The sequence below is a fragment of the Typopeltis vanoorti genome, chromosome 5, assembly GCF_054136105.1.
Source record: "Typopeltis vanoorti isolate ZY-2024b chromosome 5, IOZ_Tvanoo_1.0, whole genome shotgun sequence".
NCBI classification, from domain to species: Eukaryota; Metazoa; Arthropoda; class Arachnida; order Uropygi; family Thelyphonidae; genus Typopeltis; species Typopeltis vanoorti.
The window spans coordinates 143,239,029-143,252,354 of NC_143553.1; the positions used below are offsets into that span (position 1 = coordinate 143,239,029).

At 37.7% G+C, this 13,326-nt stretch overlaps 1 protein-coding gene across 1 annotated transcript in view; it reads right to left on the reverse strand.

Annotated features, from left to right (window-relative positions):
* The window catches only part of LOC150106894 (immunomodulatory peroxidase-like), a 177,346-nt gene that overhangs the window by 36,616 nt on the left and 127,404 nt on the right, over positions 1 to 13,326 (reverse strand). Inside the window, exons 2-4 of the mRNA XM_090393499.1 lie at positions 3,484 to 3,678; positions 2,236 to 2,324; positions 695 to 797 (exon numbers count right to left, since the gene is read on the reverse strand). Coding sequence (XP_090249625.1) covers positions 695 to 797; positions 2,236 to 2,324; positions 3,484 to 3,678 — 387 coding nt within the window. The remainder of the gene's footprint in view (positions 1 to 694; positions 798 to 2,235; positions 2,325 to 3,483; positions 3,679 to 13,326) is intronic.

A 13,326-nucleotide genomic window follows, 5' to 3' on the forward strand; every position in this document is an offset into this window, starting at 1 on the left:
AACCAAATAGTGACCAACTGTCGAGCACATAGCGGGAAAAAAAAAAAAAGATGTGCTATATATATACTGGCCATTCAATTAAAAACCATTATGCAGATATCCGTAAACGTCACTTACGCAGTGTATATGCAAAATACTTGGTCATGTGAGTTCCCAGGTGTTCTAGGCAACTATTTAAGAATGCTGCTGGTCGGTAATCGCCAACAGTGTTGATCGCAATGGGGAAAAAAAAAAAAGATCTTTCGGAGTTCAATAAAGGGTTTATTGTGGGTGTCCGTCTGGGTGGAGCCACTATTTTGAAACCAGCAGAGTTGACTGGTTTCTCAAAAGGTGAAACATCCGGAGTGTTTAATCAGTGGAAAAATAACCCACATTGCTTGTCTACCAGACGTAACTGTGACCCAAAAACAGTCTGTCAGGAATGATATCGCCGCTGTCTGCGAATGCTTGTACGAATAAACAGAACTTTCTCTCTCTCTCTCTCTCTCTCTCTCTCTCTCTCTCTCTCTCTCTCTCTCTCTCTCTCTCTCTCTCTCTCTCTCGCGCGCGCGCGCGCGTGTGTGTGTGTGTGTGTGTGTGTGTGTGTGTGTGTGTGTGTGTGTGTGTGTGTGTGTGTGTGTGTGTGTGTGTGTGTGTGTGTGTGTGTGTGTGTGTGTGTGAACAGTGAAAATGTGAAAATTTATTCGCCGCTTACCACCGAGCAAGTATCCTCGTCGTTTCCAGTACCAAGACAGCGGACACATCGATGTCGTGAGGATGGGGCTCCAACGTATTCATATAAGGAGGATGTCGATATTCTGAAATACACGAGCAGCTGTATGAATACTTATGCAGTGAAAAGTGGCAGAATACAGTATAAAACACATTTTTCAATTTGTTACGTGTCAATAAGAATAGCATTCAACGAAGAAACGATGTAAGAAATCAAAGAAGTACACGAACGGTGTTTGGGATAAACATACGCATAGGGTGCTCTTCTAGTTCACTGCACTCAATTCATTATTTTTATTAGGACTAAAGTGACGACTGCTGTAACTGATTAAGCATTCAGAGAACTTCCTCAAGTCTCGATTCAGTAAAGGCCGTAAGGGCAAAGATGTCGTGTTATCCTTCTTGATAAAAAAAAAACAGCCAGAATAAACAGAAAGGATGCCAACCTTAAAGATGCAAATTGATTTGCGCCTTTTAGTTTGAACAAAAATGATTCTCCGTGTGTTTATTGGTCGTTCTTTTCGCTTCAGAACAATACCTTGGCTCGCTGAACAAAATAAATGCTTACAGAGATTAAAAGGACAAACAAATATTACGGAGAAGCCGTCAACCTACATTGACCTTCTACTATAAGGTTATTTGAAAAGCGATCATATCTTAATCCGGTCTACTCACTCTTTTCTTTTGTAGAATTCCATCGCCAGTGACCCGATTACACTTCGTAAGTTCATTTTGTAGTCCTCTTCCCCCCCCCCCCCCACCAAAGCTTTAGCACTTAGCCTTTTCAAGGCCTTATCTAATAGCAGGATCAAACGCCTGCAAAACTGTAAGAAAGGAACAATAGCCCAAACACGTGAAATAATCTCGAACCCCCAGAAAACTAATAAGCATTAACTTGCAGGTTATTTGCAGCCACTGATGAATCTTCATCTAGATCTTGCTCTTCCTCCCCTGATGCGGTTCCCTGGACATTTTCGCGTTGTTTTTCCAGTGGGATAATAACCCCAGAGCACACTTGATGAACAATAGGTATGAGGGTTCAGCACGTGCTACTTCCTGCCAGGAATGCCCTTCATCACTCAGTCGATTTGGTGTCAGGCAGTTCATAAAGCCATGAACTCGGACCCTCTATTCGTTTCGGAGGAATAGGGAAGCGAAGGTGTGACGAATCGTTTCTAGTCATTGTCAAAATACCTCGTGACAGCGTATCGATGCGAAGAATTGAAGTCGAGTGTTCCCAATTTGATAGCAATTAAGCAAGATCACTTTCTATCTAATAGCTGTAGAACAAGAAAGGTGAACAACTGTAATCTGCACCATAGTTATGGTTGAGCAGAAATTGCTTGTTATATTGGTGAAAGAGAATTTCTGAACTCATATTCATGGATTGAACACGAATTTCTGGATGTGCACACTTGATCGGTTCCACTTTTCACAACCTGTTATATTTTAGATATTAAATGCTATGAGAAAAAAAAAATGCAAACGTGTAAACAAATTTAAAAAAAAAATCTAAACACTTACCTAACTTCGTTTTAGCTTCCTCCAAAGCTCTGTTGACATCAGTGTACCGAATACAAAAGTCTTCCTTCGATCTTGCATTATCGTAACGACTGTCAATGAAAAAGGACAGACAAATGAGCACTAGGTGGGAAAATTATAACAAAAAAAAAAAAAAAAAAAAGAGTCAGAAAGCGATGTTGCATGTATCACGGTTTCCTTAAAATGTATGATTCACTTGAGCGATACTTGAAGCAGTTCAGTTTTGAATAGTTAACTAAACACTTTATACACTGAATGGCCAGTTTAATCGATCCACCTAACAACGTGAAATCCCACGAGACTTAAAAATGGCTTTCCACTTCCACGAAGTTCCGGAAACAATACACAGGTATCCTACCTCAAGTAGACATAATGAATTCCTCTATTCTATCTCAATGGGATTAAATCCTCATGGCTAAAGATATTAATCAATTATGATAAAATTACTATCTTCCTTGGGACCTGCCATGGTGGGTTTTCTTTTGGAATTATCCATCGTATATAGGATAAAAGATCAATATGAATGGGAGTAGTTGGTCGGCAACGATGTTCAGATAGGTCGCACCACTCAACCCTTGAAAACTGTTAGTACTAAGAGACCTAGGGCATACCAGCAACACATATCCCAAACCATCACTTCAACACCTTGCTTTATTGGGACAAAACGAAACCATATTTCCATGTCTTCGTGTTGACGCCTTAACATTGTTCTGCCATCTGCATAAAATAACAGTAACAGCAACTGGGATTCATCTATTTGACCTTGCTGTAGTAGTCTGTTGTCCAATGCCTATATTCCATCCCCCACCATATCCATTGTTTCTGGTTTTTGTAGGGCAGATGTGGTACGGTCAATGGTTGTCCACTGTTATATGCCCATTCGGGATAATTGAAGATGCGTTCAGATACATTCCCAATTGCATGTAGCCAAATGGCCATTTGTAGTGATATCTTGGACTTGATGAGCCGTTCGTGGAATTTCTGACTTCGAACAGGAACCGAACGGTTTGATAAAAAGTATCAGAAACAGTTGCCCTGTAAGAATGGCCACCAACGACAATGTCCCGGATATACCGAGAAAAAAATGTTTTTGCTAAATACCGTAAAAAGTTGCACGTCAGTTATTCCTTTGTTCTTAATTATTTATTTTGTTATGGGGGGGGGGTATCTCTAATATTTTGGTAGGATGTGTGCATATTTAAAACTGCATTTTAAGGCAAGAAGACTTACTTGTGTTTTATTAAATCTAGGAATCCTCTTTGAGAAGACAATCTCGTCCGTCCTGTCCTGTGGCTTCTCCTCAGCATCAAAGCGCAATCTGATGATTGGTCGGGGAAGTCGTTGTTGGCTTGAGGAAGAAATGTACTGCACAGTGAAGAATGCCACGTGATTTCTGTCAGATACAGAAGGAGGCAAATTTGGTACCTGAACAAAATAAAAGAATTGATTGCATTTCACAAAATACAAAAACTGTAACGATTGAAAATCGGATAAATTTAAAAAGGCAGCTGAAATCCTGAATATCTCAATAAATTTCAAACAGGAATGTTGGCGTGTTTGGGAGAGTCCACACATTTGGTAAATGTGTTCCCCACCACATAACAGTCTTTAAATTCTATCTGAAAATTAAAGTAATCAGAAATGCCTCAGTCAATTATGAATGACGCCAAACTGCCACCGCTACCACCTACACGTCATAGGATCATACGGACACTGATTATTGGTTAATATCTTCACTACTAAAGGAGAACAAATAAATACAGGGTGTTCGGGATAAATTTGACATATTTATAATTAATTATATTTTTCCGTAAGTTACATGTATTAACACACACTTCTCTTCATTTAAAAGTTTGGACCCTTCTTCATTCATATACAAGATGTCAGAAAGGATGGATAGCTGGAACCCACCTGAATCATGGAAGAGAATAACTTGTATCATGATGATTCGTGCCCGCCATCAAAATAAGGATATTACGACTGCTGCCCAATGCTCCCTGAATACAGTAAAAACAATCAGGCATGAACTAGAGACTTGCAATGGTGACTACGAGGATGTAGCAAGAAGAAAGATCCCTAGCAGACGATCTGATTGCGTTCGTACAGCAGAATTCCTCGCAAATCTGCAGGAACAGGTGTTGAAGAACCCTGGCATTGGAATTCGGGCTTTGTTCGTGGAGTTGCTAACTGTAGTCAAGCCCTGGATAACAAGGGTAGCCAATGGTAGGCCGTATGTATGGCAGCAGGATTCGGCCCCTTGCCACACCTCTGGGAAAAGTCAAAAATGGTTGTCTGAAATTTTCTACGACTTCACCAGTCCAAATGTTTGGCCTCCAAACTCCCCAGACCTTAACCCCATGGATTATTTTGTATGGGGCGCAGTTGAAAAAGACACCAATCGCACTTCCAGTAATACAAAAGCCCAGTTAATGGATAAAATTAAAACAGTTTTTGCGGCCCTTCCCAGGGAGACTGTAGCATCAGCTTGTTCGAGGTTCCGAAGCAGAATTGAAGCTGTGATCGATGCTAATGGTGGTTATTTTGAGTAAATCTTGTTGATAGTATTGTAATTAACTCTGCCTGTAATGTTTTTTTGTCAATTCATTAAATTTAATAGATACAAAGAAGATTTTCTTTTTCCTTACGAAACTGTCAAATTTATCCCGAACACCCTGTAAATAGCTTTAACTTTGTTCATCAAGTATCTTCAAGGCAACCAAACGTAATTTATGTAAACTGCGCATCCCCTAGTGTTGTAATTTACATAAAGCACGCCTATCTTATATTTGGTTTTTTTTTCAAAAAAAAAAAAAAAAAAAAACCGAGAATGTATGTGTATTAATTTGCTTATAACTTAAATTTGCGATAAAATAGTTAGAATAGTACACATTACAAGATATACAACTACTACATCGAATCGATACCATAAACTAGAGCAGTGTTTCTCAAACTTCAGATATCCGCTTGTTAAATTTTCATTATTACCAAGTATCCCCTAATTAATCAATTAAAAAATAAATTCTTTAATTAATTAAAATAAATAATTAAGTTAATTAATTAATTAAAATAAATAAGTTAATCAATTAATTAAAATCAATAAATTAATTTACAATATTAATTACAATTAAATATCTATTTTATTTGAATTTATACGTTCATGTAAACAAAAAATATGATTTATTTTTACATTTTGGTTCTCTAGAGATGTCAGACGACACATTCACCAATTTCATTTGATCCAGATGCAATATCAACGCTTTCTTGTTGTTTACAGCTACTTGTATTTGCTATATTGCTCTCTTTTGGGGGTTTTATAAATCCAATCTTTAACGAATGATCCATACGTAAGAATTTGAAAGCTAAAAAAAAAAAAATACTGTATTTACTCGAATATAACTCTAACTTTTTTCCCGAAATTAAAGCTAAAAAATCGTGTTGCGAGATACGTGCGGGAATTTTCGGAAACTAAAGTTTTCAGAAAAAAACTGAAAATGGTGCGACTTAGGAAGAAGCTCCTACTCGCTATCACTACTTTTGGCATCGAGAACAGTTTCTTTGTGTGCGTCGCCAAAGTCATCTACCCAAATCGCGTCATCTTCTTTCCCATTATTTCAAGCAAAAATTACCAGTAATTTACAAGACTTGAGATACGTAGAGCAGCGAAGAACTGCATATGATTGGTGCGGTATTAACAAAAGATCGCGCGAACCAAAGACAAATTAGCATTTCAACAGTTGAGTTGAAATGCTAATTCCCTTCCACCGAATTCCATAATATCTGAAACGCATTCACTATATATTTCTGAGTTTAACACGTTAACGACGGGGGTGGTGTCAACATATGGCAACCACCGGCAACATGTGGTTTTGCTTGGCGGTTTCTGTTGGAGAGGGGATGTGATTCATTGGTTAGTGCCGTTTTATCCCGGTTGTCTCTAATTGCGCTGTTTGTTGAAAAACATAATGACTCCTTTAATTATGCATAGCCGAAAATTGTCACGTACCCCCTAACGACCTTTCGCGTACTCGGGGGTACGCGTACCACACTTTGAGAAACACTGAACTAGAGAATGGCATGGCTATTGGAGACGTGAAGTGGCTTAAAAAAAGTCCACATTTTGTCTCTAAAGCAGGATTTCTGGATTATGTAAAGTGTACTGTAAATAAAAACAGATTTTCAGTGGTGGAGGTTAATTATAAAACAATTTTATATTTATTAATAAATTCTGGGAAGTCTAGAATAATGACGTAGGTTCACTGTTGTCCTTACTTGTTCGCTTTCAGAGCTGCTGCGCCATTTTTATATCGAAACTGTTTCTCATTATTTTTAAATATGTATTGCACGTGAGCCTGATTTTCTTCGGAATATTTAGTGGCAACGAAACTCATAAATTTCTTACTTCCCTGTGCATAAACTGATCACTACGCATATCAGTTGGTAGTGTAGGAGAGAAGTGCATCAGCACTTTACATCAAGAAACTGTGAAAGAGTGAAAGAAAGAATGCATGTTTGCGCGAAGAGTAGAATAGGAAAGGCTCGCTACGAAGATGAATAATCACGGTGAGAGAATTGTGTTCACGAACTGAATAATAAAAAACTCACCGAGGGGTCATTTACGAGAATCAAGGTCGCGTATCTTATCACCTCATGTCTCTTCGAAAGAAATCTTGATCCACGAGAGCTGTTATAGTTTAGTAAATGTGATCCGCACCACACAGCACTCTCTAAATTCTACGTCAATAATGAAGGAGTCAGAAATTTCTCAGTCCTTTATGAATGATGCAAACTGCTTCCGCTACCATCTACACGTCACACGCGCACAGATTATTGGTTGATATCTTCACTACTAAAGTCGATGTATGAATCGGTGCTAGGAAATGCATACTATATGTTAAAAAGACTTGCAAGATTGAATTTAAGTGAAAAAAAGACAAAAAAACATTGTACTGATGCTACAGACAGGATCAATTTCTAAGGGCAAGGCAGCCACATCATGCAATAAAAACATGAGGAAACGTTTATCTCGCTTATCTAATAGCAGTCAGTGAAAATTTCATTTCAAGGCCGTACTAATATAAATTAGGCTAACATAAAATTAGAAGAGGATAGGTAATCCAGAAACCATTCTCTAGAGATTAACCATTGAATTTTTTCTGGATCCAGGAAGCAGGGTATCTGGCATCAGGCAGTGTAATTCATCGACCACCTAAAGACTTAGAGCTGCCATAATTCAGTCGGTATCGACGATTCCCTACGGTTGAAAAGATCTGGGTTCGAACCCAGTCTCCGATTTGAAGTACTTTTATCAGGACGAACGCGAAAATGAATTTCAGTCAATATGTCCAACAGATAGTCCCAAAGTTATTATTCCACATTTATAGATGTGGAATCTATAAAAATGCTCATTCACATCTATAAAAATGCCATCCTGGTTGGCCGAAGGTTAGCATGTCCACTCTCCAGCCAAAAGGCTCCGGGTTCGAATCCCGCCGTGGGCATGGATGTTTGTGATTGTCTGTGAAAACACTAGTAGTGGTGGTGGACGGGATTGAGTGGTGGAGACAGAGAGCTGTACAGTAAGTGCCCTCCCTCGATGAGTCTTTGGATTCCCTGGAGGCATGACGTAATAATAACTAATCTTATAGATGAGGTCTTATCTCTTCTCTCTCTCTCTCTCGTTAGAGCGTCAAAAACAGTACAACATTCTTAGAAGAAATTAGAAGCTTAGAAGAAAATCTTGCTTACATACTCAATCAATTTTTTAACAAATGGATTTTCTGTTTCGCGTTCATTTTCATGTCGAAAAGCATCATTTACCAGTTTTGTGTTGTAAGAGCTATCCATTCACCCTTCTCAGACATGAGCACGAGTTTGGAATACGCGCTGAAAAACAAATTTTGACAATCGTGATACCAATTTCAAAACATATACTTAAGTAAATTAAGAAACATATGCGATGGTTAACAATATAATAAATGCAGCCTGCTCAAACAAAAAAATAAAAATAAAAGTTACACTTTTTACGAGTAGTTGTCCAGTTGTCGTTTATGTGAAGAAAACTTGGTCCAGGTTCTTTGCGTTTTAGATGGAATTTGAACCTAGGCCTTTCCACTCAAAGGGTACTTGTCCTTCTAAGTTAAATACAGAACCTTTCGAAATGAACAAAAACTTAAAGAAGGAAGAATATTTTCAAGAATTATTCAAATCACAGGCATTCCATGTGGTACTTCGAAAAAAAAAAAAAAAAGATAATACCGACAAAATACATAAAAAAAATAAAAACTACCGACGTCCATGAGGGACTCTTCCGTCCTTCAGTCCCTCATGGACGTCGGTCCACAGCAAGCTCTTTAGTATGCCAACAGCTCTGAAAGTCCAATGCAGTTCTAAGGGCTTTATGTCATGTTAATTTTGGTCTTGTACCCTCCATAATGTCCTCAAATACTAGGCAAGGAAGGCTTTCCGGTTCCATACATATACATCTAATGTATAATAATAATAATAATAACGAAAACTGCAAAATGACGTAGAAATATTGAAAACCAGTTCACAATTATAAATTATAAACAATACAGTGCTTAAACCGAGGGAAGAAATGGACAAAATTGACAGTTTGCTGCGATGATTTTTTAAAAATCTAAAATTGATGGAAATTTCTTATTTGTTACTTTGAAATGCCTAGAATTCTGAAGTTTCGTCTAAGATTTCTTCGCACATGCATTTTAGGTACTCGTAGTTGAATTGATGATTTCATGATGTGTTCTGAAGTCAATCTGTTTGCGATCTAAAGAGAACAATTATGAAAGAGTCAGTCTCAAACGGATGTGTCTTTACTTTAAAAAAGTAAAAGAAAAAAAGTTTCTCTGTTCCTCTGAACAGACTACAGAACCCTTCTAACACGTGCAACTCAAGGAGATACGTTCTTCTCCAACCCATCTATTCATAGCACACTTGAATTGTGCACATCAAAACACGGTTGTCAGCGATGACATGCATCTGATCATCATCATCTCTGAACATATTTTAAAATGTATGGAGGGGAGGGGATATGAAGCGAAATGTCGACGTCGTATATGTTCTTCTTTCAATTGTGTGGCGATAGAGCACAAACTTTATCAAAGTCTTTACAACATACTCATAACGGATAAACCGCAGGTAAAATATATGACAAAACTTGGAAAGAGTTGTTGAGATAATGCATTTGTCACAAGATAAGGTGCAGTTATTGATATTCAACAAAGAGTAAATAAACATTTCTTCTTTTGAGTTATGACAAAATAAATGGCACTCAGTTTCTGTGGTGAAATTATGCATGAGTTCGTCTTGTTCTCAACGAAAGTTCTAATCGTTCCCAAGAGATGCTCTGTAGAACTGAAATGGAGACTTTATGCGGATCTTTGCCTATAATTTCTCAACAGATTTCGCCACAGTATGACATAACGCATCATCCTGACGATACTTAGCTAGATTGTTCCCAAAGAGTCACCACAGCGCACGCAAAGAAGAAATGTATCCATGATAGGTCCAAACCCATAGATGGCTCCTTACACCATAAACTGCGCTTCTAATTGGAGTGAGTTCGAACAAAGTGCTTGATGACTAATACGTCGGTATTTCAATGGAAGTAAGATTGCTTTCAAAACTATTATTTGTTCATTAATGTACATAACTGATAACCATTATATCAAGGACTTCTGTCTTATACTGCTTTGGAAAAAGAAAACTTTTGTATCCAGTTCCTCAAGATATTCAAGTTCCATTGTATTCAGGAGTATTACTAAGTCTAAATGTATAATGTACATCGTACACCTGAGGTCGTGTGCTTGAGATTGTAGATCTTTCGTAAGATAATTCCTTGTAATAATGCATTGGGTGAATTTGGACATTTGAGAAGTTTAAACTTTCTGACAGAAGTGATGTAGTTCGTTTTCGACTGAGAAATCACTTTATAGTTTTTACTTTTAACGAAAAAATTATCTGAGACTTAGACAACAAGATAGAAATTGTCTTCATTCCTTCATACAAAGTTATAAGATTTTTACAGCTTCCGAAATCTTCCATTACTGCTCTTATACTACAATACACTAGCAGACATTTGCTGCTACTAAAACATGCCAAAATAATATACACGAAAGTTGAGAATTTGCGATTGATAGTTTTCTGTTTAATATGCAAAAGCAGTTGAGAATTTACGGCTAATGGTAGTAATTATCTGATCTATATCTAGGGTGACCATATGTCCAGGCATCCCGCTCGGGAAGGCAATTTTATGAAAAAAAAATTATAAAGTAATAAGATCACATTGAAATAAACGCATTCTTCAGGAAAATACTAGTGATCCGGTTTTAGAGATGGATACTCCAACTAAACTGTAAGGTATGCGAATATTTACCAAGAACAATTATTCTACTTATGTTATTTTTGATGATGATGATGATGATGATGATTAGTTTAGGGGCAGCTATGCTACCATACTACGGAAGTGACTATGAGCAAGGTGATTTCCCGTTTCTTCCTTGGCGTACTATATCCTATGGCTCAGTGGCGTAGCTAGAGGGGTGCGAAGGGGGCGATCCGCCCCGGGCGGCACTTTGAACCTTTTCCAAATATTGTAATACTGTGAGTTTTCCTCACAATTACTGTAAGTGTTGCTAGTTGTGGGAGGAGTTTTTCTAAATTAAAATTGGTTAAGAATTACCTACATTACACTGGGTCGTCGACTTACGACCGACTTCCGTTCTGGCTGACAGGTAAGTCGATCTGGTCGTATATCGGCTATATATTTATTAACAGTATTCTTTAACCTTTCTAATCATTTTATCATCTTTATAATTTATTTTTATAATCTTTTAAATTTATTATTATGTATATTGTACATAATGTGAAAAATAATACTGTACATACTGTACTAAACGCAAAAATAGAATCTAAAATTAATACAAATTAAATTTACAAAATCAATTTTTAATCTTTGCTTGTGCTGGGTTGTGGATCGTCAGGGTCATGTTCTTGGGTTGAGGTAGATGTTCTCTTGATGAGGAACATGCTGAGCTTTGTTTGAACAGTTTGTTTCTTTTTTTCTTCATATATCTCACGATAACAACGCACAGCATCTTGAATGATACGTTCAACCTTTGTTAATCGTTCGACATTAGGGTCCATTGCTTCGAAAATGGCGAGAGCTTTATTTAGTTGCGAAAAAGAATCTGATAAACTCTTTGCAGTGAATTTCTTTTCTGGCTCCTCTTCTTCTTTCTCTTCTTCCTCTCTCGCTTTTTCTTCTGACACTCTCTGTGCTTCCAATTCAATCAACTCTTCATCCGAAAGTTCTTTTCTTCCACAATCTAACAACTCCTCTACGTCTTCTATTTCACATTTTAATTTAAGATTTTTTGCAAGTTTAACTATTTTTTCTGTAATCACTTCCAGTTCCTCTCCTTTTTCAAATCCTTCAAATGTATTCGCATAACATTTTAGACACTATTTCCAAATTCCCGACATACAATTCTTTGTTACACATTCCCATGGGGGTCGAAATATTCTTGATACACTGAAGAATGTTGTACTGCTTGCAAAAGTCTCGCAAAGATAAATCACCATCAGAATCTATCGCTTCGATGGCTTGTGCGAATGTCGATCTGAGGTAGTGAGCCTTGAATGCTGAAATAGCACCTTAATTCATGGGTTGAATGAGAGCGGTTGTGTTAGGTGGCATAAAAACCACTGGAGCATCATGTTGAAGGTCGTCCAGATGAGGAGGGTGGCCAGGGGCATTGTCCATAATCAATAAAATCTTGAAAGCACCTCTCTCCGCACAATATTCACGAGCCTAGGGAATAAAGCAGTTCATGAACCAGTCTTTGAATGGTGCTTGAGTCATCCAAGCTTTAGGGTTTGAACTGTAGTAAACGGGCAGTGTGTGCTTGTTGATGTGCTTAAATGCACGAGGCTTTTCTGAACGATAAATGAGAAAAGGCTTCAGCTTAAAACCCGCGGCATTCCCACCAAGCAACAAAGTCAACCGATACTTAAAAGCTTTGAATCCTGGCATCTTTTTTGCTTCTTGGTGTATGTACGTGCGATTAGGCATGTATTTCCATTGCAAGCCGGTTTCATCTACGTTAAATATTTGTTCCGGTAGATAACCTTCTTCTTTGATTAAAGAGTCGAAACTATCAACGCATTTTTGGGCTTCATCTTCATCTGCACTTCCTGCGTCTCCTGTGACACGTACATTATGCAAAGCAAATCTTTTTTTAAAACGCTTAAACCATTCGTTACAAGCCTGAAAATCTGCGTAATCGTCTTCGGCACGTGATTTTAAACTCTGAAACAGACTTCTAGCCTTCGCTTGCACTGTGCAAAGGCTCATGGGTGAGTTTGTCTGTATTATATCTTCCATCCACATAAACAACAATTTCTCCATTTCATGGATGGATCCGTGTCGTTGTTTGGTTAAAATTGTAGACTTCATAGGTGCGGAACCTTTCACAGCTTCCCGAATTCTTTCTTTGTCCCCCTAAGTATCGTCGATACCATGGAATATGATAACTTCAAGTCACGTGATATCGTATTCACTTTCTTTCCGCCTTCATACTTCCGGATAATTTTCATTTTACACTCTAAATCAATAGTGACTTCTTAGCTGGCGTATCTGTAGATGAAGGCATTTTCCTTTTACTAGACATTTTATGGGTAGTATTTCAGTAGAATTCTAATTAATACACCATACGCAACAGATGCTTGAAAGCGTCTGAGTGTATGTGAGAGATAGTTATCGTACGAGGGTTATCTTATCCCATAGTTATCGTACGCGCACCTGCCTGATTTATTATTAATTTATTCATTAATTTGTTATTTTTTTGTGGGCGTAAGTGCGGATGGTCGTAAGTCGCATAGGTCGTAAGTCGACGACCAAGTGTACTATGAAATAAACTTCGCCAATGTCATCGACGTTTGTGCTAACAGAAAAGCAACAAAAATAACATTTTAGAATGTTGGAATTAAAGTTTTACTTCAAAAATAAACATAGTGTTTTAATTTATTTCCCTATACGTCGTTTTGACTTTTTGT